Source organism: Symphalangus syndactylus, chromosome 24 (assembly GCF_028878055.3).
Source record: "Symphalangus syndactylus isolate Jambi chromosome 24, NHGRI_mSymSyn1-v2.1_pri, whole genome shotgun sequence".
In the NCBI taxonomy this organism is placed as follows: domain Eukaryota; kingdom Metazoa; phylum Chordata; class Mammalia; order Primates; family Hylobatidae; genus Symphalangus; species Symphalangus syndactylus.
The window spans coordinates 10,263,694-10,286,509 of record NC_072446.2 but is presented as its reverse complement, the minus strand read 5'-3'; the positions used below and the strand labels follow the sequence as shown (position 1 = coordinate 10,286,509).

The window sequence follows — 22,816 nt, the reverse complement described above, 5'->3', positions numbered from 1 at the left end:
CACCGTGTTAGCCAGGACAGTCTCGATCTCCTGACCTCGTGATCCGCCTGCCTCGGCCTCCCAGAGTGCTGGGATTATAGGCATGAGCCACTGTGCCTGGCCAGGGTTTTTTTGTTTTTGTTTTTTTTTTTTGAGATGGAGTTTCACACTTGTTGCCCAGGCTGGAGTGCAGTGGCGCGATCTCGGCTCACTGCATCCTCTGCCTCACAGGTTCAAGAGATTCTCCTGCCTCAGCCTCCCAAGTAGCTGGGACTACAGGCATATGTCACCACACCCAGCCAATTTTTGTATTTTTAGTAGAGACAGGGTTTCACCGTGTTGGCCAGCCTGGTCTCGAACTCCCGACCTCAGGTGATCCACCCGCCTCGGCCTCCCAAAGTGCTGGGATGACACTGCGCCTGGACTAATTTTTGTATTTTTTATAGAGATGGGGTTTTGCCATGTTGCCCAGGCTGGTTGCCAACTCTTGGGTTCAAGCAATCCGCCTGCTTCAGCCCTCCTAAGTGCTGGGATGCAGTCATGAGCCACCGCGCCCAGCTTGAATTAGTGACGTCTTCGGAGAGAAACCCAGCTCCCGAGGAGCATGACCTGGGAATGGATGTAACTTCTCATGCTTTGTATTCAGAACGTGTGCCCAGTCCTTCACAGAAGCCACATGGCAGTTACCCGGGAAGGTGAAGGCTAAATGGAGCTCATCTTTGAGAGATGGGCTCTGATTTGCACAGCCCGTGGTGGGGCTGGCTCCCCATCCTGAGCGCCTGCTGGCACAGCAGGGCATCAGGTGGTGCTTGGGCCCTGCCTGTCCTTCAGACTCCTGCACCCACAGACTGAGTAGCGCTGTCGTAGAACACGCAGCTCAAGCAGCCCCCACGCTCTACTCAGCTCCGCTTGGGAAGGGCCCCGTTGGCGCGCTGGTCACTGTGGCCTCGGCAGTTGTGATTGTGTTTGGTCTCCCGATCACAGAACCTGTTGTCTGTGGCATTCCAGCCACAGTGAGACATGCCAACTAGAGATCTAGGTGCATAGCGGGTGGCGGGGTGCGGTTCTAAGGTCTCTGTCTGACCTAAACTGTTTGCTTGGATCCTAGATCTGGCCAGCCAGGAGAAGGAGCGGCTGGAGGAGAAGCAGAGAGAAGCGCGGAGGGAGCGGGCCAAGGAGGAGGCGGAGTGGCAGACGAGGTGAGTACTGTGGTAGCCACGCAGGCTGGGGCAGCGAGGAGGCCCCACACACGCCTGGGGACGGCGGGGAGGCCCCACACACACCTGGGGACAGCCAAGAGGCCCCACACACACCTGGGGACAGCCAAGAGGCCCCACACACACCTGGGGACGGTGGGGAGCACCTTCTCTCACCCCCACACCCCTGTGGCTGGGCAGTTACTGTTCCATGGCTCCATTAAGGTAGTGATACCAGCGGCTGCCCCTGACCCATGTGGTTCCCACTGCCCAGGTAAGAGCCCATTCCAGCTTAGCGCACACTTTGCCGAGACCACCCGGCTGGGGGTGGCCTGTGCAGAGTGCCTGTCACCTCAGACCCGGGTCTACTGCTGGGCCTCATGGTGTGTTGGCCCAAAGCTGTCTTCTCAACTGTGGCAAAGTTAAAGAGAAAACGTTGCCTGAATGTGGCTGCTCCCTTTAGGAAAACACAGCTGGTGAGTGTATGGGTGAGGTCCCCCAGGGGCCACGGCCCATGTGTGGGGAGGTGGCACCGTGTGGAGGCCACGCCTGTTACACCGATACCACATCTTCCCATCGGTGCCACTCAGGCCAGTCTTCACCTAGTGACCCGGAAAGGTTTTGTGAAAATTAAATCCCGTGTGCTGTGCCATGGCATCTGTGCACATGGAGGCTGGGACAGTGGCGTGGGCCTGCGTGGGTCTCACAGAAGCATCAGCTGCCGGGACATGATTCCTGTTTCTGTAACTGTCCTAAGCTGGCTGTAGTTTGTTCTGTAATAGTTATAAGAGAAAAGAACCATTGAATAAGGATTCAATCAATAATGTACTGTAATAAGTATAATTTTAAAATGTATTTATAAGTAAAACATTTTAGTTCGTTAGAAAAATCTTTGGGTGTTTGTGAAGCATCTTAATCCTGTAGCCACCTGCTTGGCAGGATTCGTTCTCAAGGCCCAATAACAATGATACCCGGCGGCTTACATGTGGCTGGCATTTTGAAACCAATTCTCACTGTTTGGGCTTCCAGTTTAATTTAATACTAGGCTTTGAATGGTTTGATATTTGGAATTTGCCCTTAATCCAGAGAAAAACCAGCATCAAAATAGTTAACCTTTCCTCATTTTTTTTTTTATTTTTTTATTTTTTTTTATTTTGTTGCCCAAGCTGGAGTGCAGTGGCGTGATCATGGCTCACTGCAAGCTCTGCCCCCAAGCTCACACCATTCTCCTGCCTCAGCCTCCCGAGTAGCTGGGACTACAGGCGCCTGCCACCATGCCCTGCTAATTTTTTTTTTTTTTTTTTTGTATTTTTAGTAGAGACGGGGTTTCACCGTGGTCTCAATCTCCTGACCTAGTGATCCGCCCACCTCCAGCCTCCCAAAGTGCTGGGATTACAGGCGTGAGCCACCGCGCCCGGCCTGTTCATTGTTTTTTTAAAGTGTTAAAAAAAAAATACTGTGAAAATAATGATCTTTTGTCCTTTGAAGAAAATGTCTTCTCCTTTGTGAGCGCCGCCCCCACCCCACCCCCAACACTAAGGACGCCCCTCGGGCCCTGAGTGCCAGCTGGGTGCTGTGGATGGCGGCTGAACCAGCCCCAAGGACGCCCCTCGGGCTCTGAGTGCCAGCTGGGTGCTGTGGACGGCAGCTGAACCAGCCCCAAGGACGCCCCTCGGGCCCTGAGTGCCAGCCAGGTGCTGTGGACGGCAGCTGAACCAGCGCCAACACTCAGGCCCTGTGCTACCTTCTCTTTGCCTATAATGTCTTCCTTTGTCCTCAATTAAAAATGAGAGCAAATGTGAACAGTGTAACTGCTTTTGCCTTGAAAAGGGAGAGGCATTATTTAGGCTCCAGTAACTTCTCTGATAAGGGCCCAGTGTGAGGATTTTGTGTTGAGTTAAACCCTCAAGATTTTGTTGGGAAGTGAAACTGACACGGGTGGCTGGATATCTTTAGGTTCCAGCATTCACGTGACCACGTGATCAATAATTCTCCGTTGAAGTTTTTATGCTGGGCTGCATTTTAAAACCCACGTTACTGTGATGGTGCTGAGCTGGGGGAACACACTCCTGCATCCAGAACAGGGCTGCGTTTTCCTTTTGGGCTGAGCATCTTCTGACCCCCCTCCCTTGTGTCCGGCAGGTGGTTCTACCCAGGCAATAACCCCTACACTGGGACCCCCGACTGGTTGTATGCAGGGGATTACTTTGAGCGGAATTTCTCCGACTGCCCAGATATCTACTGAGGGCCTGGAGGGGCCTGGGGCCCGGGACCAGAGGCTGACGAGGCTGGACTTCCTCAAGTGGCCACTCTGAGCCTCGTCACAGCAGAAACCAACTTTTCTAACGACTGTGTTCGCGGAGACAGCATCATCCCTGATGAAGGATGTAATTCTAATTAACTGTTGATTGCCAAACATTTCACTCTGCTGTGCCGTCTCTTCACAAAGCTTCACTTGGGATCATCGTCTTCATTAAGGTTTCAACAGGGAAATTCTTCACGGCGCCCTTTCATGTGGCAGAAATCAGCTGGGGCTTGTTTAGCTTCCAGCACACTCTCAGTCATAGAATGTGTAGCTAAAGGAAGTAATGGGAAGGGGTTCATGTTCTCTTTATAACGCAGTGGCAAAAGGTTCTGAAAGTCTTTTAAACTCGAACCAGTGGGGGAAAGATGGATCTTGAAAATAATCCTGCAGAGCTTTATAAAGGCCAGGGATTGCCTTCTAAATTACGATAATACAGAAGTGAAGAGTTTCAGAGCATCAGACTGAGTGAAAAGTTGTCAGATTCTGTATTTTTTAACAATCTTCAATAATGTAAAGATTACTTTTAAAATATTTAAGTTAAAACTACTTGAATAGTATTTTGCTGAAGAGCAAGATATGCATTAATCACCGGTCTTATACTGTCCAAAATGAAGCATCCCCGTGACAAACCAGAGTGGGCAGAAGCATCGAGAGCGTGACAGGAAATCCCAAGACTGCTGCCGCCTCAGAGGCGTCCCGGCTGCGACTCGCTGCGCTGTTGTCAGTGAGGCCTGGCTGTCACCGCACACATGTCCATATCTCCGGGGGTTCATTTCTTCTCACACATCGCGTGTACCGATAGCACTCCTGTGTTTCTATTTTTCCCAGTATGCATGTTTAAAATAGAAGTGACAAGAATCACATCTGGTTGTGTGCTGTGTGAGAGTCAGAGGCAGAATCTACTTACAGTGGTGTAATTAAAGTTATTTAACCAAAAATAGGTATGTGTCCATCTCAGCATTCACCTTTATCAAGTGACTGATTTTTCTTTTCTTTTCTCTTCTTTCTTTTCGACGGAGTTTCACTCTTGTTGCCCAGGCTGGAGTGCAATGGCATGATCTCGGCTCACTGCAACCTCCGCCTCCCAGGTTCAAGCGATTCTCCTGCCTCAGCCTCCCGAGTACCTGGGATTACAGGCATGCGCCACCACGCCTGGCTAATTTTGTATTTTTAGTAGACACGGGGTTTCACCATGTTGGTCAGGCTGGTCTCGAACTCCTGACCTCAAGTAGTCCGCCTGCCTCAACCTCCCAAAGTGCTGGGATTACGCGTGAGCCACTGTGCCTGGCCGTGACTGATTTTTTTCATGTAGAATTGTCAACACGAGAGATCACAGTGGAGCACTTTGAAAGACCATCGGTTGTGTGCACGCACACGCTCACGCACGCACACGTACATGCTCACGCACACGCTTACGCACACACACACCGACACACAGTTGCATGGAGTCCAGGTTACTAAGGCCGGCACTTCTGAATGACAGGTGCCACCTGCGTGTGTCGGCTTCCACATCACACCTGTGACGGAAGCACTTCTAGAAGTGAACGCTCGTTTTGAAAGCTTGATTTTGTAGCTTTGGAAGCTGGAAACGATGGTGTTTGGTGCCGAGTCCGGTGTCATCCTTGGGGCCTGTGAGCTCCGTACCAGCCACTCAAAAGTGTCTGAACAGAACCGCTCAGTGACTGGTAGCTGGGTCTGAGGATTTAGGATTGTGGCGTTATTCAAAGAGGAGACTTTGAAATCCCCGATGGCTGGAATGTGGACCCCAGGTGCCTCTGGTGGAGGGTCATCTGCTTTTCCAGACTGTGGGTGTCAACCGGCTCCTTCTCCAAGAAAGATTGAAAGCTGAGAACATCCAAAGGTGAGACTCAGACACATTGAAAGTGACTGCATTTAGGGAAGTTTAATGACTTCGTACTGATGATTCCACTTCTTACTGGTTAAGAAAATTTGCCAACGGGTTTGTCTCCAAGCCCTCTTCTAGGACCAGGCTCCTGGTATTTCAGGGGCTGGTTGGCTGCACAGACAGCCCCTCTTCTGCTGTCCCTGAGCACAGACACCAAACTAGAGGTGGAGGAAGAACGGTAGGAAGGCTGACGGCAAAAGCAGCTGTGTGTCGAGGTTATTTTAACTTTTTACTATTTTTTGTTACTGTTTCTGCAAATGCTAACACATAAACTATGACCTAACTTTTGTCACCTTTGATATCTATTGAATGTTAAACATCTCTAATAAAGATGGCCACCACTTAATGTGTGGAAAGTGATGGCCTTCTCGTGGGCCATGCGTTTGGGTGTGAGTATGGCCTTGACCAAGGGTCTTGGTGCTTTATTCACTTTTAGAGATAGGGTCAGTTGCCCAGGCTTGAGTGCAGTGGTGCAGTCATAGCTCACTGCAGCCTCGACATCCTGGGCTCAAGCGGTCCTCCAGCCTCAGCCTCCCAAGTAGCTAGGACCATAGGTACATGCCACCAAACCCAGCTATTTTTTAAAAAAAATTTTGTAGAGACAGGATCTCACTGTGTTGCCCAAGCTGGTCTTGAACTCCTGGGCTCAATCCTCCTGCTTCAGCCTCCCAAAGTGCTGGGATTACAGGTGTGAGCCACTGTGCCAGGTCCTTGGTTCTTTTAAAACGAATCCTGTCATGTAGATTGTCCTTACAGAATGAAAAACCTGGCAAGCTTATTCCCCAATGGAACCTAATACCTTGATTGGATTCTATTGCTAATTGAAATGAGAATTCGGTTCCATGGTCATTGGTTCAGGGTGTATATATTGTGAGCTGCTGGAGACAGAATGGTGAACAGGCATGCCTCCTGGAGAGCCGTATGTGAAGCATGTGTTGGCATCACAGCACACGCTGCTGCTCACCAGGCTCACCTGGGATGACGGTGTGGATCTGAGTCGCTGGCCACGTGCGACGTCTGCCCTGCCCTAGTGTCCCAGGACCGTGAAGGGTTGGGTGTCACCAGCACCTGCAGCCTTCTCACCGGGTGAGGTTTGGGTTGTGGGAAGCGGGGGACAGCTGGCCCTGGTCCCCAGCCCTGATGGACATCCGGCATTTTGCTGGTGCAGGCTGTCCTGAGGCCAGACCCCTCCAGAGACTGCTGTCTGGGAGGCGAGTGAGCCAGCGGCCCAGATGCCTTGATCGCGGGAGGTGCCCGTGTGCGCCGTGAGTTTCCCAGCCTCCGTCGGCAAGTGAGAAAGCCGGTACAGGAAGAGCGGTGCCTGCAGGTGCTCCCCGTCACCACCACCCCTTCCAGATGCCATCCCCAGAGCTCACATCTGTGCTGGTTGGAGGGTCAGGGTTACACTTTGCCCGACAAGCAGTCTGGTGCAGGGGACGCAAATGTCAGACCCAGCAGGGCCTGGCACTTGGAGAAGTGCCACATGCCACCCTCGTGACCTCCGGGCACCCCACTGTCCACGTGTCTGAGCATGGAGCTGTCCATCTGGGGCACTGGCCTTGAACACCAAGGGCCTGCCCCGGTTTGCCAGGCACATCTGAACACAAGGTCAATAGGTTAGAACAGGACAAGAGAAACGCCTGGAGACCTCCTCACAAGGCATCCTGCTCTTTGGGGAAAATTTCTCCCCAGCAGAAATGGGGATTTACAAGTTTTACAGGTCCTTGTCATTTCCGTGAAGGAAAACAAAGCTTCCCACTGTGCTGGGCGACACAGTTCACATCTCCAAGTGCTGGGCCCTGCTGGGTGTGACATTGCGTCCCCTGCACCAGACTGCTTGTCGGGCAGAGTGTAGCCCTGACCCTCCAACCAGCGCAGATGTGGGCGAGGGGCGCAGCTGGACCCGAGGAGAGTTGGATCCATCTGCAGGAAGTCCTGATGGTCCCAGTTTTCTTTGATGGCTACATCTGGACTTGCCTGTGTGTAAAGTGGACACAAAAGACGGGGCCCCTGCGTGGCCGAGAACGTGGCAGTGGCTCCTGCTGCTCGCCAGGCAGTGCGGGAGCTGGGTCTCCCTCAGACCCCTCAAAAGATGGTTCCTCACCGTCTTCTACAGGCTGATGTAAAATTTCTGAGGCAAAAGCCACATTTGCCAACTGTGGGTACAAAGTTCACTTTACAGTCGGTCCTTCGCTTGGTGAGCTCTGGGAGCCGGGCTGCTGTGGCCAGATGTTTAGGAGCACGATGGTGGCTCTGCAGAGGGCGATGGTGAGCAGCCAGGCGGTCCTGTCGCCCACACCTTGCAGGCCCCTCACCCCTCCCCGTGCCTTCGCCCAGATGCTCCTCCAGTGCCATTCATCCCAGCAGACGGCAAGGACATGGCAGCTGAGAAAAGATGCCAGCAGAACGCACTTATTTTATAATATTTAATAACTGTCAGTGCCAAACTGCATTAACACAGTCATCAGATTTTTCAGAGGGCTGTGTAAACATCTGTGAAAATAAATGTTAACCTCTAAGTTTTGAATGAAGATTCTCTGAAGACAGGCAGCAGGTGACCTTTGTTTTACACTGAGCAATTTTTCACCATCTCAGCCGCTCTGGCCATTTTGAAAAGGGCTACAGATCTGCTACGGATGAATCCTCATGCCTGGTTATCAGATGTTTGGACTGTGTGTTCCTGAGGATTGGCCAAGCAAATGGCTCATTTCCAAAAACTGCCCTGTGGAGAGGAGGCTGGGGGACACTCGTGACACCTGTCGGGTGGCACATGTGATGGGTGGAGTGCCCAGGTTCTCCGAGCAGCAGGAGGCTCTGATGGACCCCCCTCCCCTGGCGGGGGGACGCTACTGCTAGAAGCAGTGAAGCGCCCGGTGCCCCAGGTTTCGGCTGATTGCCTTCTGCCGTAAGTGGCCCCAGCACCTTCGTGCTTTTCAGGAGCGCAAGCTGAGCAGACACGGTCGTCCCAGTGGTCACTGTGGCTGGGGCAGAGGGATACACGGTCCACGAGACGTCCATGCTCTCGGAATGCTCCAGGTGTGTGGCTGTGGGGCTCCACCACCATTGCCTGAGCCTGGAGCCAGAGGCTCATCCCACACTGCCTGGTCTGCCCCACAGAGCATCAACGCCATATCAGATGAGGACAGCTCTCACCAGACAACCAGGCCTGCCGCCCCACTGACGCTGACTTCCTAACCTGCAGAACTGTGAGAAAGTAAGTTTGGGTTCTTTGTAAACTGCCTGCTCAGTGGTGGTGGTATGGCGGCACAGATGGACCGATGGTGGACCTCGACGCAAATGGCGGACTCTGGGTGCTGACCCGGTGTCAGCGTAGCTCACCGAACACCCCGGGGAACCAGAACTCTGTCTTCCAGTCAGTTGTGACTTGTCTATTTTTAAAATGTTAAAAAAAAAAAAAAAAACCCACAAGGCGCAGTGGCTCACACCTGTAATCCCGGTACTTTGGGAGGTTGAGGTGGGTGGATCGCTCAAGCTCAGGAGTTCGAGACCAGCTTGGCCAACATGGTGAAAGCCCGTCTCTAATAAATACAAAAATTAACCGGGCCTTAGTGGCACATGCCTGTAATCCCAGCTACTCAAGAGGCTGAGGTAGGAGAACTGCTTGAACCCAGGAGGCGGGGGCTGCAGTGAGCTGAGATCAAGCCACTGCACTCCAGCATACGGGATAGAGTGAGACTCCATCTCAAAAAAAAAAAAAAAAAGTTTAAAAAACTCTACCCCTGCCAAATGCTTTTCCCAAGTAGCCGTGTCATTGGTGTTTCCAACTTTGCCTGGCACCTTTTGTCGTTTGCTAAGCTCCAGCAGGTGTATTTCATTTGCATTTCCCTCATGAATAATGGTGTTGAGCAGCTTGCCACGGTGCCTTTGCCGCCTGTGACCTCTTTGGTGAAACATCCGGAGGTGTCTTCTGCCCACATGGAGGCGCAGCCTGGGCTCTGCCGCCCACCTTTCACCCGAGGAGCCTGCAGCACGTGGAGAGCATCAGGGTGTGCTTTCTTCACAGTTTGGGGCTTTTTTGAGACAGGGTCTCGCTCTGTCACCCAGGCTGGAGTGCAGTGGTGCCATCACGGCTCACCACCAGCCTTGACCTTCACCTCAGCCTCCCAAGTAGCTGAGACTACAGGCATGCACCGCCATGCCTGGCTCTTTTTTGTCTTTTTGTAAAGACGGGGTCTCACTGTCTTGGTTAAGCTGGTCTTGAACTCCGGGACTTCAAGGGACCCTCTCACCTCGGCCTCCCAAAGTGCTGGGACTGCAGGTGTGAGCCATCGTGCAAGTCTGGGGCTTGTTTTTTTTTTTTTTTTGCTAAACACGATGAATAGAAATCTCCTTTGGGGGATCTCTTAATCCAAATCCTTTAGCTGAATGTGCGTGTCCCGGTGAGGCTGCTCCTCTAGACGCTGCGGGCATTTTGCAGGCATCTCACCAACTGCCACCAGCGACCAATTAGAAGATAGTGACGGCTGCACCTGTCACAGCCCTTCCGACCTTGTGTGTGCTTCAAGTCCGAGATTCCTGACACAAAGCAGCGTGTGCCCCCCCACCCACTCCGTGGCCACAGCTGGAGTCCTGGGCTGCTGGATGCTCCAGGTGCCACACCCCACACACGCATAGAGCCCGTGCGCTGGCAGCGGGCACCCACAGTGGCCTCTGCAATGCCTGCCTGGCTGCGACTCGTTTCCTCACTGCAGCGTGCTCATAGGAATGTGGGAATTTCACTTGAAGTGTAGGTAAACGGTTCTGGGGTTGGTTGGTTGGTTGAGCCATCCCAGGCCACAGGGCCACCAGGAAGTGGAGGAAATGGTAAATCCAGGGCCCTCTTGGCCACTGCGTTGGCCTCTGCACACTTGGCCCCTGCGGACCCTGGGGCTTCTGCTTCACTATCTGTGATGTAAACAAGTGAAACTTGCCTGCCACCTTCTTGCCAGGAAAACCAGGCTGGGTTTTCTCATTTCCACCTTTTCCCTGTTTTACACGAGGGCACGAGGACGGGGCTGCAGTATCAGTGACGCATCTGTCACCAGCGGGCCACAGAGCTTTGTGTTAGTCCTTCTCAAGCGCTTTGGCCTCTGGAACCCTTTAAATTCTTAAAAATTATACAGGACCCCAAAGAGCTTTTGTTTATGTGACCTTTATCTGTTGACATTTACCATACTAGGAATTAAGAGGACATTTAAAATTATTTAACTACATAAAAATAACAATAACAAACTACCTGTTAGCACACATTTTAAAATGAAAAGTAGCTACATTTTCCAAAACAAAAAACGTGAATCTTTAGATCAACAAATGTTTCAGATGGAAGCATTATGACAGTCAGAAGCTGGCAACTAAACATAACTGGCACAAGCTCTGCCATCGAGATAATGGAGGCCTGAGCAGTCGGCTCCCTGCGGAACGAAAGGACTGGAGCTGCCAGCATCAACACCAACGCGTCTCCCAACAAGGGTAAGTGAAAACACCTAAAGACCTCAGAGCGTGTAAGCACACAGCTGTGCATCCACTCGGAGGGTGAGCCACCAAGCACACGGTGACCCCGGGGAGCACCCAAAGGGAGTGAAGTATCTGAAGGAAAGAAGGAAGTGAGCGGTGGGCAAAGGAGAAGGAGAACCCGAGGACCCTGGCACAGTCTCAGCTGCAAACATCTAGTCCTGCTTAACTGGGGTGCAGAAGCCACTGCACCTCAGGGTTCTCACGAAGTGCCTGACCTCTCTATTTTTATTACTATTATTATTATTTTGGGAAGGAGTCGCCCTCTGTCGCCCAGGCTGGAGTGCAGTGGCACAATCTCGGCTCACTGCAACCTCCACCTCCCGGGTTCAGGCGATTCTCGTGCATCAGCCTCCTGAGTAGATGGAATTACAGGCACGTGCCAGCACACCTGGCTAATTTTTGCATTTTTAGTAGAGTCGGGGTTTCACCGTGTTGCCTAGGCTGGTCTTGAACTCCTGGCCTCAAGTAATCCGCCCAGCTGGGCCTCCCAAAGTGCTGGGATTACAGGCGTGAGCCACTGCGCCCGAGCCCTCTAAGAGCCCCCGCCTGGCGTCGCTGTAGGTAAATCCCAAAGAACGTGTCCCTCCAGCAGCCGGCTGGGGCGCCACAAACACTCTCTGTTGTCTTCGCTTTAGTTTGTGTCAAAGTGACTCAAAGTTACACAACACTGGCGGGCGACTGCCGCCTTTTTACCCTGTGGCCTTTCCCATCCAGGCGTCCAGAGGGTGAGCCCCTGCCCTCCAGGACCCCTGCCCTCCCGGACCCCCCTTTCGAGGACCCCACCCGTCTGGGACTCAGGCCTTCCCTGTCTCCTCCCTCCCGGACTCACCCCTCCCAAATCCCTCCCCGCCGGGACCCTCTTCCCTCCCGGGACCCCTCTCCTCCGGGACCCACCCCTTCCTGACCCCTGCTCTCCCTGACCCCTGCTCTCCCTGACCCCATCCCTCCCTGACCCCTGCCCTCCCGGACCCCTGCGGGACTAGATGCATACAGCTGAGACAGTATCACGGTTCTCACCCCTGCTCTACCCTCCCGGACCCCTGGTCTCCCGGACGAGTGGACTCAGCTCCCGCCTGGGTCCCCAAAGCGCTGAACCCATGGTCACTTTTGTGCGTAGCCCTGGTGCCCGCCGCCCAGAGCCGGACCGCACTCCTCGGCCTCCGCCTAACCCCTGGCTCAGTCACACGAGTGACAGCTCTGCCCGCCCGGGCTGGCGACGCCGAGGGGTGGGCTCGGCCCCACCTGAGCAGGTCCCCAGCGCCCTTCTGAAACCCGCCTGTGGTCCCTGGCGCCGCCTCTAGGGGCCGCCGCCGCTCCCCTATGACACAGCAACAATAGGGGCCGCTCTGGTCCAAGCGCCCCGCGGCCCGCGCTTCCGCCGGAAAAGAGCCGCCGGCGCGGGGGCGGACCGGGGAGGAGCGAGTGCGATGGACGGTCGCCCTCGCCAATCGTTGGCAGGTCAGGGCCGGCTGCGCGGCCTACGGGGCCCAATCGGCGGCGAGAGCGGCAGGCGGGGCGGGCCGAACGCGGGCTTCCGGCGGGGCCCGGCAGGCGCCGAGGAGGAAGAGCGAGCCCGGACGGCGCCTCTCGAACGAGTGTGGGCGCTAGGCAGGTGCGGGAGTCGCCGGGCCTGGGGCGGCCAGGGGCGACCGGAGGCGGGGACAGGGGCTGCTAGACCAAGGATGGGGCGGGGGCAGCCAGGACGAGAAGGTGGCCGGCGCGGCGGGTGGGGCCTGCGGGGGCCGGGCCGGGCGGGGGTTCTGGGGTCTCTGGCGCCGCCCCGGTTCCGCCTGCGGCCCTGAGCGTGGGGCTCGGGCGGATCTCGGAGCGGGTCGCCGGGGCGGCGCGTTGAGGCTGGTGCCCCGCGGAGACGGCGTCACGCCTAGGGCCGGCCCCACTAGGCTTGGCGGGGCTGTCCCGGCCCAGCGCCGACTGCGGGCGGTGCGATCGTCGGTCGCGGGGGAAACGCGGAAAGCAGCCCGGCGTGTCCGTGTCTGCCTTAGGCAGCTCTGGGCGCAGGCCCCCTGCTCCCAAACACCCCGGGGGGCGGGAGCTTGCCGGACCGCAGGCGACAGTGACCGCCGCGTCTCAGCGTCCTGTCCGCGCTTTCAGGATGACGACCTCAGGCGCGCTCTTTCCGAGCCTGGTGCCAGGCTCTCGGGGCGCCTCCAACAAGTACCTGGTGGAGTTTCGGGCGGGAAAGATGTCCCTGAAGGGGACCACCGTGACTCCGGATAAGCGGAAAGGGCTGGTGTACATTCAGCAGACGGACGACTCGCTTATTCACTTCTGCTGGAAGGACAGGACGTCCGGGAACGTGGAAGACGTGAGTGTCCCTGAGCCGCAGCAGCAGGACAGGCGACTTCTCGGGCCCTCGGAGTCCTCGCTTTGAAGTTCGCGGTGGGGGCTTGGCCGCATCTGGGGACCGCTCGTGGGGCCGTCATCGACTGCCCTGCTGATGGGTCGTCCTGGTTTCCGCGGTGACAGGGGCATCTCGGCCACTGTGTATCTTGAACTGTCCGTGTGAGGTGCCTGGGGTTGGAGGTGTGGCCCTGGAGAGCCTGGAGCTCTGTGCCTGGCCTTGAACTTTCCATATGAGGTGCCTGGGGTTGGAGGGGTGGCCCTGGAGAGCCTGGAGCTCTGTGCCTGGCCTTGAACTTTCCGTATGAGGTGCCTGGGGTTGGAGGGGTGGCCCTGGAGAGCCTGGAGCTCTGTGCCTGGCCTTGAACTTTCCGTGTGAGGTGCCTGGGGTTGGAGGGGTGGCCCTGGAGAGCCTGGAGCTCTGTGCCTGGCGGCTTCACTCGGTCTTTTGTTTTTCAAACTCTAAGTTGTTCTTTGTTACATTTGAGAGCAGTTCAGAGTTGACTTTTTAACTACTCAAGGAATGTTGTTCCCAACACGTCTCAGAAACCCGGTTACCATCTGAAAGGCCCCGTTCCCTGCTCTCTCCCCCGACCGTGCCTTTCATGGGCTGTCTCTGACCCTGGCTTCTCTGCCTTGTGGAGACCCTGCCAGCGAGGGGTCTGGCGGCTTAGCTGCCCCTTGCGCACCCCACCCGGTTAGACCCAGGGCTCGGCATGCGCTCCTGAGACTGGGCACAGTGATGCCATCTGCGCCACTGACTCTCTCTTCCCCTGGCTGGCCAGGACTTGATCATCTTCCCTGACGACTGTGAGTTCAAGCGGGTGCCGCAGTGCCCCAGCGGGAGGGTCTACGTGCTGAAGTTCAAGGCAGGGTCCAAGCGGCTTTTCTTCTGGATGCAGGTATGGGGCAGGCCTTGGGGTTGTGCCATTTTGTTGCCCTGCGATTCGGTTAGGAACTTGCTTACAGTGTGGTGCAATTGGCTTTTAGAAACCAGCGGGCCCCAGCCACACGGCCTGAGATGCCACTTGGGGCCGAGGTCCTCTCTCAGAGTACGGAGGTTCTAGGCTGGGCTCCGGGCACCCGATTGCGGTGTGAAATTTCCCGGCAGACAGGCATGCTGGCCCTGGTTCTAACGATGCCCAGTGCCCTCTCTCTGCCCCTTGCCGTGGGTCACTGAGGCCCCCACAGCAGAGGCGGGGGCTCCTGTGTGGCTTCCCTGCTGGTGCTCACAGAAACGAAGCATCCTCCTCACGCTCTGCACAGCCCTGCCCCTTCCCTGGCAGTGTGTCCTGGAGGCCAGGGGTGTCAGTGCCCAAGGTTTCTCTTACCCACAGCTGCAGAGCGTCTAGAGCGTCTTTTGGGTCTAGAGGCCACTGCTCATTCTGCCATCTGTCAGTGACCATTGAGCTTGTTGCCGGTTTTTGTGCTGTTACAGGCAGTGTTGCAAAGAATTGCCTGGTACACAGATTATTTTCCATAAGCCAGTATAATCTGTAGGTGAAAACTGGCGGCGGGCCTGTGGTCAGAAAGCGTGTGCATGCGTTTGCAGTGTGGAGAGAGAATGCCATGCTCTCTGCTAGAGGTGGAGCTGCTGTCCCCACCCCACCCCCCTTGGCACTTTCGAGAGCAAGGGTGGCCCTGTCTGAGAGGTCTCTGTGGGGCACATGGTCTGTGTCGCTGCTCACCTGTGCAAGTAGTGTGCAGCGGTCTGGGAAAATGAACAGGCATAGCCAAACTCTAATTAAACTTTATTTGCAAACACAGATGGGGGCCACAATTTGCCACCTGCTGGTGTAGAACGTGTTTTTCCACGATTTTGCCAAGAAATGGTGTCCGACTGTTACCACCCTCTCCCTTTTCTTCCCGATTTTCCTGTTGGTGGCTTTTAAGTCCCCTGTCCCTGCTTTGCCATGAGGGCAGGGACTCCCAGTGTCCCTGGTGCCCTGCAGCTTCCATAGCCGTTCGGGGCGTGTGTGGGTGCTCTGCTCCCAGCTCTGTGAGCTCGCAGGTCAATGCTTCTGACACTGATCTGTGAACATGTGTGTGCCCACGCGTGTGTGCGATTGTGAGGGCCTGCCGTGGCCCTGGGGCGCGGTGTGCTCAGCGGGCCAGTTCGCTGCCTTCCACTGGTTGAAGGAAGGAGACGGGTGTGTAAAGAACCACACCCCAGAGGGCAGGAGGGTGAGAGGGCTTGGCCTGGCAGCAGCTAAGTGCCTTCAGAGCTCTAGGCTCCCCATTTGTGAAATGGGTGGAGGGGGACAGGGCACACCCAGGATTGCGGCGGATGGGGACGGGGCATGGAGCATCGTGCTCAGGAGGCGCCACTGCTGTCCCCTCACCTGCTGGGCCAGGTCCTGTCTCCTCAGCACTGTGTGGCCGGCCAGGCACATGTGCCTCTGCCTCTCAGGTCCCTCACCTGTAAGCCAGGTCAGAGGATGGCTGTGGTGGCCCTGGGAGTGAGCTGCGCCAGCTCCTGCCCTCATATGCCCTTCCTCTTGCAGGAACCCAAGACAGACCAGGATGAGGAGCATTGCCGGAAAGTCAACGAGTATCTCAACAACCCCCCAATGCCTGGGGCGCTGGGGGCGAGCGGGAGCAGCGGCCACGAGCTCTCTGCGCTAGGCGGTAACTGTCACATCTGTCACATGAGCTCAGGGTTTCCTGGGAGGCCAGAGTCTACTGTGGATGACTCGCCCCCTCAGCACAGGTTGTTTGGAAGTGGAAATAGAAGATTCTAAGTTAGAGACCCTGTTAGCTCCCTGGGTCACTCCCCACTCCCATCCTCATGGGGTAGGACGGGTCTGCGTCCCACCGTCGCCTCACTTCAAGTGGTGCCTCCTGTGGAGTTCACGGGCAGCCGAGTGGGGTGCTCAGCAGAGGCCCAGGCAGCGCTGTGGGGCCAGCGTGGATCTGGCTGGGGCAGGCCCGCCTGAGCTGCGGTGTTTTCCAGGTGAGGGCGGCCTGCAGAGCCTGCTGGGGAACATGAGCCACAGCCAGCTCATGCAGCTCATCGGACCAGCCGGCCTCGGAGGACTGGGTAACGTGCACCACGCGGGCTCTCGGGCAGCTTCTGCTGGGAATGCTTTCAGGCCTGGTCTCTGTTTCCTTTAAACTTCTGCTGGCTCTGTCTGCGTAGTGTTGGGGAGCCTGTGTGTCCGCAAGCTGGTTCCCGTTTGGGAATGCGCTTGTTTGCCTATGGCTAGAGCTGGGTAGGTGAGGGCTTCTGGGCCCCTGGTGAGGACCCCAGCTGGGTACTTCGGAGGATGGCTGGCCCAGCGGTGGGGCTGGAGGACTGGAGGGAGCTGGGGTTCCTGCCCTCGGTCCCCTGGCCCCACATGGCTGCCTGCTTGCTGCTAGCTCCTGGAGTGCAGACCTGTGTGCTTGGCCCTTGAGAAATGCTTGTCCCTTTGGGTGGGATCTGGACTGAATCTGCTTTTAATCTAAGCACATGAATTGTGTAATGGGATGGAACAGAAATGACCTTGCTTCCAGAACACAGCCACAAGTGTCCGCACACGCCACGCTGCTGCTCCAGGCCTGTGGGTCCCCACCGCCCCACTTCTTCCTGGCTTTGGTGTTGGGAATTCCTGCTCCTCTGGCCTGGGGAGGGGCCAGGCTCTTCCTGGTGGGCTAGAGGGCATCCTGAGCTCGCATTTCCTTGCCCCTCGCAGGTGGGCTGGGGGCCCTGACCGGACCTGGCCTGGCCAGCTTACTGGGGAGCAGCGGGCCTCCAGGGAGCAGCTCCTCCTCCAGGTGAGCCTCATCGCTCCTGCCCCGCCAGGCAGGCGCCACAGTGTTAAGGGAGGGGCAGTGGGGAATCCTGGCCCCGCGCCCTGGACCCCGTGAGTAGGCCCTGCCGTGTGGGGCGTGTCTGCTCCAGCGGTGCCCTCTCTCTTCGCAGCTCCCGGAGCCAGTCGGCAGCGGTCACCCCGTCATCCACCACCTCTTCTACCCGTGCCACCCCAGCCCCTTCTGCTCCAGCAGCTGCCTCAGCAACTAGCCCGAGCCCCGCGCCCAGTTCTGGGAATGGAGCCAGCACAGCAGCCAGCCCGACCCAGCCCATCCAGCTGAGCGACCTCCAGAGCATTCTGGCCACGATGAATGTACCAGCCGGGCCAGCAGGCAGCCAGCAAGGTAATGCGTGCTGTCGCCTGGAGCTGGGGGGGAGGGGAAGGGAAGGGGACACGGGGCCTGCTGACCCTCGCACACTCACCTTCCAAGGCATCTGCCTAGTGTGTGCGCCTGGGGTACTGGGGCCATGGGCTGAGTCCCTGCTTGCATGCCTTCCGTGTGGGCACTTAGGCTGTCATCGAGCTGATGGCCGTGTTCTTGTGCCCCAGTGGACCTGGCCAGTGTGCTGACGCCGGAGATAATGGCTCCCATCCTCGCCAACGCGGACGTCCAGGAGCGCCTGCTTCCCTACTTGCCATCTGGGGAGTCACTCCCGCAGACCGCGGACGAGATCCAGAATACCCTGACCTCGCCCCAGTTCCAGCAGGTAGAGGCCGGGCCCAGGGTGCCCTCCACTGTGTGCTCAGGGAGTGGGCAGGAGGGAGGAGGAGGCCCTGCCCCACCTTCACTATGGCCAGTGCTTCCTGTGCCTGACCCACAGAGCTGGCAGCTGAGCAGTGCGGCTCTGGGGCGCAGCCCAGGGTGGAGCTCAGCCCTCGCCTGGCTCTTCTTGCAGGCCCTGGGCATGTTCAGCGCAGCCTTGGCCTCGGGGCAGCTGGGCCCCCTCATGTGCCAGTTCGGTCTGCCTGCAGAGGCCGTGGAGGCCGCCAACAAGGGTGGTAAGTAAGTGGCTGCACCTGCACCTCCGGGCCAGAGCCAGGGGCAGGGTCCATTCCTGTCCCCCTGGATCTGCAGAAGTGGGGCTGATGGGGTAAAAGTCACAGCCCTTCTGCCCTTGATCCCATCGCTTGGATCCCCAGTTCTGGGCAAGGGTTAGACAGACACCACCCTGTGTCTTTAACGTGTTCTAGATGTGGAAGCGTTTGCCAAAGCCATGCAGAACAACGCCAAGCCCGAGCAGAAAGAGGGCGACACGAAGGACAAGAAAGATGAAGAGGAGGACATGAGCCTGGACTGAGCCACGCGCCATCCTCCGAGGAACCGGGCGCTTGCAGTGCGTTGCACACTTTCACCTCCACCCACTGACAATAAAGTCTTCTCTTTTACCTGCCAACGCTTACTTTCTTTGCCCAAAGGGAGTTTTGGCTGGACAGGTGCTAGCGTGAGGAGCTGCTGTAGGGTCCCAGAGAAAGTTATTTGACCTGACGACGGAAAACAGTCATCCCAGGAAGAGTTTGGTGCCTCTGTCCAGGCCGGTTCCAGACCTGTCTTGAGACTCCTCTCTCTGTATTTAAGTCAACATTCAGTTACACAGAAGTTACTTTTTAATTTTTAAGGAGGAACCAGTGATTACAAATCTCTCACAATTAAAAATGGGTGGAAGGGCCAAGTATAAAAACATTTTGCAGTATTTTATTCTTTAAGAAGATATAACTTAAACCATCTTCAGAAACAAGATCTGTCACCCGTAGAGCCTAGAGTCCCGAGTCCCGATAGACACCCATGAGGCGAGCACGAGGGGCGGTGTGAGTCAGCTGCAGGGGCCTGACTGGGGGCCGGGGTTGGCTGTGCCCTAGGTGGCTGGGCAGCCACTGGCCCCCACTGCCCCGTGGACCTCCGCAGAGCGAGTCATGGCGACGGGGGACCGGTTCACTGCCAGCCTCCTCATGCAGCCGCGGTAGGCGGGGGGCCAGGGCTGCACGGCCATGGGCTCTGGGGGCGCAGGGAAGATGGAAGAAGGCTGGTTGGGGGGCAGCTAGAGACCCACAGGCCCTTCCCAGACGTCAGTCCCCCACCCAGCCTCTGTCTCATTCCACATCACAGGACAGTGGGAGGGGGTGGGTTACCCAGCACCTAGTCCTGAGGGGCGGCTCCCCCACCCTTGATCAAGGCCGCACTCACCAGGCAGGCCCCCGAGGTACAGAGGGGCTGGGGCACCAGCTGCAACTGCCAGCAAGGGGCCCACAGTGTGGTTGCTCTGCGCATCCACCTCCAGCCGGAGCACGTTCCCACCTTTCATCACTGGGAGAAAGGGGGCTCCTGAGGCCAGGTGGTCCCCAGCCCAGCCTCTCTCCAGCCCCAGAAGAAGCCACCCCACCCAGAGTCCCACCTGGTTCCCCCTCTGCAGAAGGGTGGGGGTGGCAGAGTGCCCTGGCCACAGGAGGGGCCTCACCTGCCAGCCGGTGCCACTGGCCATCACACAGCACTGAGGGGCGGGTCACCGACGTGGAGAACTCCCCTGCTCCGTCGTCCGCCCGCAGCAGAACCTGGCGGGGTAGGGAGGGAGGGTCAGGCTGTGCCCCCGAGGTCACCAGAATGGGGAGGCAAACCCCACCCTGGCGCGCCACCTCTGCCAGGCTTACTTGCTTCTCGGTCACCTGCAGCTGCAAGTAGGGGGGCATCCGGGCCTGGCCCAAGTGGAAGATCAGGCCGGTGACTGCCAGGGGCCGCACCTCCAGTTCCAGGCCCACGTCAGACAGTGTAGCTCCTGGGAGGTCTGCGGGGAGGGGTTGTGATGGAGAAGGAAGTGGGGGCCCCTCCCCAGAACCTCCCAGAGCCCCCTGCTCTGCCCTGCCCTGCCCTGCTCGGGCCTGGGATGCCAGCACCCACAGACCTAAAGTGATAACTCCCCCGCTGCCTGGGAAGAACAGGCCCGCCTCCAGGGGGCCCGAGATGCAGGGTGTGACCCCTGCCATCCGTGTGGGGGCCCCCAGGGGCCTCCCGTGCAGCCTCAGTCTCTTCACACAGCCGCTGAACCCGACGGTCACCTATAGGAGCAGACGGGGAAGGGATCAGGGCCCAGGGCAGCTGAAAGGGGTGAACAGTGGGTGGGCAGTGGGGGCAAGATGGTTCTCACCGGAAGTTTGGAGCTGTGGCTGCGGGCCGGGAGCCCCCCCACAAAGAGGGTGTGGGGCTGGGGGTGCTCTGCCCCCTGGTGCTGCTGGCGCGGCCCCTCCTGGCTCCAGGCCGGGGCCCCGTCCGTCACCAGCAGGATCCGGTTCTTCTCCCAGCGCACGGAGACCTGGGGGCAGGAGACGGGTCAGGGTAGGGCTGCCAGGCCCTGCCCACCTTCCTTCTCGGCCCTCACCTTGTGCCAGTGGCCAGGCCGGGAGCGCTGGCGGCTCTGGGCGCGGAGCCGAGTCCCGAGGCCTTCCATCTGTGCAACGAAGTGTCCGTTGCTCAGGAAGAGCGCCAGGGAGGGGCTGCCAGGCCTCAGGTGGGCAGTGAAGAGCAGGAGGCCTCGGGAGCTTCGTGGGAGGACGTGCATGGAGAGGCTGGGCCTGGAAGCGGAGCTGGTGTCAGTCTGCGCGGCCCCTCTCAGCCCACCCCGGCCGGGCCTGACCTTACCAGTTCCTATGTGGGGCCAGGATGCCCACAAACTCCAGGTGACTGGATAGGGAACCCCCAAACTGGTAGGAGTCTCGAGTGGTCCTGAGGTGTGGGGGCAGCATGCAGGCTGGATCCTGGGTGGGCTGACGGCTGCGGCGGGAGGCCTGGGGGCACGGATGGTGAATGCAGGGGCTGCCCGCACGGGGGCCACCCTTCCGGCCACCCCAGCTCTGCCTGCTCACCCCTGGGGCGCCCACCTTCCGGGCGGTGGACTGCAGTCCTCTAGGCCCCAGGCCCAGGGTCTGGGTTCGCAGGGTGGGTGCACAGCCTGTGCTCACATTGACGCTGCCCAGGTTCTGCTGCAGGTCAAATACGTGCTGTGGGCCCAGGAGCCTGTGCAGGGCAGGCAGGCAGTCAGCAGCTGCAGAAAGCCAGCCGGGCCCTCGCCCCCCAGTGCCCACCAGGCTCACCGCCGCACGAAGACGTTGCTGATGCAGCCACTGAAGTTGTGAAAGGTGCCAGACTCAGGCAGGCCTCCCAGGAGGAGCCTCGGGGGCCCCTCAGGCTGCGGCTGGAGCGCGGGGGGTGGTCCCCGGTGGGGCTTCATCTGCTGGAGCTGGTCGTCGACATAGAGCCAGACTCTGGGGGGCGGGAGGCCGGAGACTCGGTTCTTCCCCACCCCGCCCACCCCCACCTCAGAGGGAACAGAGTTCCAGGCAAGTGCAGGCGGGCGTCCCTCCAGACCTTCACAACGAGGGCCCAGCGGCCAGGCTCACCCCGTGGCGTTGCTGTAGAAGGCGACGTAATGGGGGGCACCATCGGCGAAGCCCCCTTGAGTTTTCACTTCAGTCCTCAGGAGCTGTAGGGTCACACGGCCCTGCTGCAGGAACACCTGGCATGGCCCATCCTGGGGACAGCAGCCAGGTCAGCTGGCCGGCCTAGGGACCCAAACTCATTCCAGACACCCCAGTCCCAACTGCTCCGACAGCCACCGCGGGGTGGGGAGTGGGCACGGGTGTGAGGTCTCACCGGGAACGCCCGGTAGTAGAGCAGGGCACTGTCCTGGGTGCTGTGGAAGCCGAAGCCGGAGTAGACGTTGCCAGTGAGGGGTGCCACGTTCGAGAGCGCCAGGCGAAGGAAGCCATGGCCGTGGAAAGTCATGGCGCGCCCCACCTGCGGGGAGGCCATCCCTGAGTGCCCGCGGGTGCCCCTGCATGTCCACCGATGCCACCCCCAGCCCGGGGAGGGCTGCTCACCAGCAGGTCGGCAGTGCAGCCAGCGCTCACGCCTGTCGTGTTCAGCCGCTTGAGGTCCACATACTTGCCCAGGGCCTTGATCCCTTTGACGCAGCCACGGACTGAGCCTCCGGTGGGGAAGAGCTGTCGCAGGCTGTGGGGACGTGGGGATGCGGGTGAGGGAACCACCTCCAAGCGCAGCCTACCGCCCCAACAGCCTGGCCTCGGAGCCCCCGCTGTGCACAGTGCTTACCTCGGGGGCAGCTGGTCTGGCGGCGCACCTCCCAGGTAGTAGGCGTCGGCCAGCTCCAGATCATTGTCCTGCTCCACGCTGTACACCGTGGCCCGCTCCACACGCACCAGCACACGCTTGCGGCTGCCCCCCAGCAGGAACACCTGGATCTACAGGACCAGTGGGGGCTCCAGGGCCAGCTGTGTCCCTGCGGCCTGCCCCGCCCCCGTCATTCCACCTCCTCTCCCTGCCACCCTGGTCCCCACCCTGGCCCTACCGCCTTGCTGGCCGAGGTCAGGGGTGGTGGGGGCTGCAGTGGGACGGCCTTTTTCAGGCCGGTGCCAAAATCGTACAGCAGCACGAGGCTGCCTTCTTGCACGGCCAAGCACAGGAACTGGTTCTGCAGAAACAAGGCAGGGTTAGTGTGGGGCAGGGTCAGTGCAAGGGCGGACGGCGGGACGGGTGTGCCTGGAGTACCTGCTGCTTCAGGAAGAAGAGGACCCCACTGTAGGACACGAGCCGCAGCTCCTGCTCGAAGCGTTTGGTGGTGCTGATCTGACCGTCGAAGCTGATGCGGGCGAAGCCGGTGCCGTCCAGGTAGGAGCCGTCCGTGAGCCACGGGTCCCCAGTCGACTTGGAGCTGCAGGTCGGAGGTTCTGGGGTCAGCGGAGGGTGGGGTGGGTG

At 58.3% G+C, this 22,816-nt stretch overlaps 3 protein-coding genes across 12 annotated transcripts in view; 2 read left to right on the top strand and 1 right to left on the bottom strand.

Annotated features, from left to right (window-relative positions):
- Positions 1 to 5,732, top strand: part of OSBPL2 (oxysterol binding protein like 2) — a 52,129-nt gene extending 46,397 nt beyond the window's left edge. For all 4 annotated transcript variants that reach the window (XM_055265468.2, XM_055265465.2, XM_055265467.2 and 1 more), the window contains 2 exons: positions 1,088 to 1,178; positions 3,318 to 5,732. In XM_055265468.2, coding sequence (XP_055121443.1) covers positions 1,088 to 1,178; positions 3,318 to 3,490 — 264 coding nt within the window. In that variant the 3' untranslated portion in view covers positions 3,491 to 5,732. The remainder of the gene's footprint in view (positions 1 to 1,087; positions 1,179 to 3,317) is intronic.
- Positions 5,733 to 11,527: 5,795 nt separating this feature from the next.
- ADRM1 (ADRM1 26S proteasome ubiquitin receptor) lies at positions 11,528 to 18,449 on the top strand. 4 transcript variants are annotated; one of them, XM_063633441.1, is made up of 11 exons: positions 11,528 to 11,625; positions 12,359 to 12,512; positions 13,013 to 13,226; positions 14,047 to 14,163; positions 15,766 to 15,889; positions 16,215 to 16,301; positions 16,936 to 17,017; positions 17,166 to 17,398; positions 17,605 to 17,762; positions 17,952 to 18,054; positions 18,247 to 18,449. In XM_063633441.1, the coding sequence occupies exons 3-11, from the start codon at positions 13,014 to 13,016 to the stop codon at positions 18,351 to 18,353; spliced, it is 1,224 nt and encodes a 407-aa protein (XP_063489511.1). In that variant the 5' UTR covers positions 11,528 to 11,625; positions 12,359 to 12,512; position 13,013; the 3' UTR covers positions 18,354 to 18,449. The 4 variants fall into 4 exon arrangements, with proteins under 4 accessions (XP_063489511.1, XP_063489510.1, XP_055121470.2 ...); XM_055265494.2 differs by lacking the exon at positions 11,528 to 11,625 and having other exon boundaries at positions 12,317 to 12,512; XM_055265495.2 differs by lacking the exons at positions 11,528 to 11,625; positions 14,047 to 14,163 and having other exon boundaries at positions 12,306 to 12,512.
- Positions 18,450 to 18,642: 193 nt separating this feature from the next.
- Positions 18,643 to 22,816, bottom strand: part of LAMA5 (laminin subunit alpha 5) — a 60,283-nt gene continuing 56,109 nt past the window's right edge. The window contains exons 65-80 of one of the 4 annotated variants that reach the window (XM_063633438.1): positions 22,610 to 22,772; positions 22,410 to 22,532; positions 22,154 to 22,302; positions 21,922 to 22,054; positions 21,695 to 21,838; positions 21,442 to 21,572; positions 21,136 to 21,306; positions 20,908 to 21,058; positions 20,684 to 20,829; positions 20,424 to 20,616; positions 20,193 to 20,357; positions 19,950 to 20,103; positions 19,699 to 19,832; positions 19,509 to 19,602; positions 19,238 to 19,357; positions 18,643 to 19,048 (exon numbers count right to left, since the gene is read on the bottom strand). In XM_063633438.1, coding sequence (XP_063489508.1) covers positions 18,909 to 19,048; positions 19,238 to 19,357; positions 19,509 to 19,602; positions 19,699 to 19,832; positions 19,950 to 20,103; positions 20,193 to 20,357; positions 20,424 to 20,616; positions 20,684 to 20,829; positions 20,908 to 21,058; positions 21,136 to 21,306; positions 21,442 to 21,572; positions 21,695 to 21,838; positions 21,922 to 22,054; positions 22,154 to 22,302; positions 22,410 to 22,532; positions 22,610 to 22,772 — 2,311 coding nt within the window. In that variant the 3' untranslated portion in view covers positions 18,643 to 18,908. Of the gene's footprint in view, positions 19,049 to 19,237; positions 19,358 to 19,508; positions 19,603 to 19,698; positions 19,833 to 19,949; positions 20,104 to 20,192; positions 20,358 to 20,423; positions 20,617 to 20,683; positions 20,830 to 20,907; positions 21,059 to 21,135; positions 21,307 to 21,441; positions 21,573 to 21,694; positions 21,839 to 21,921; positions 22,055 to 22,153; positions 22,303 to 22,409; positions 22,533 to 22,609; positions 22,773 to 22,816 lie in introns of those variants that run through there. The other 3 variants (XM_055265492.2, XM_063633439.1, XR_010119346.1) reach the window with 3 other exon arrangements.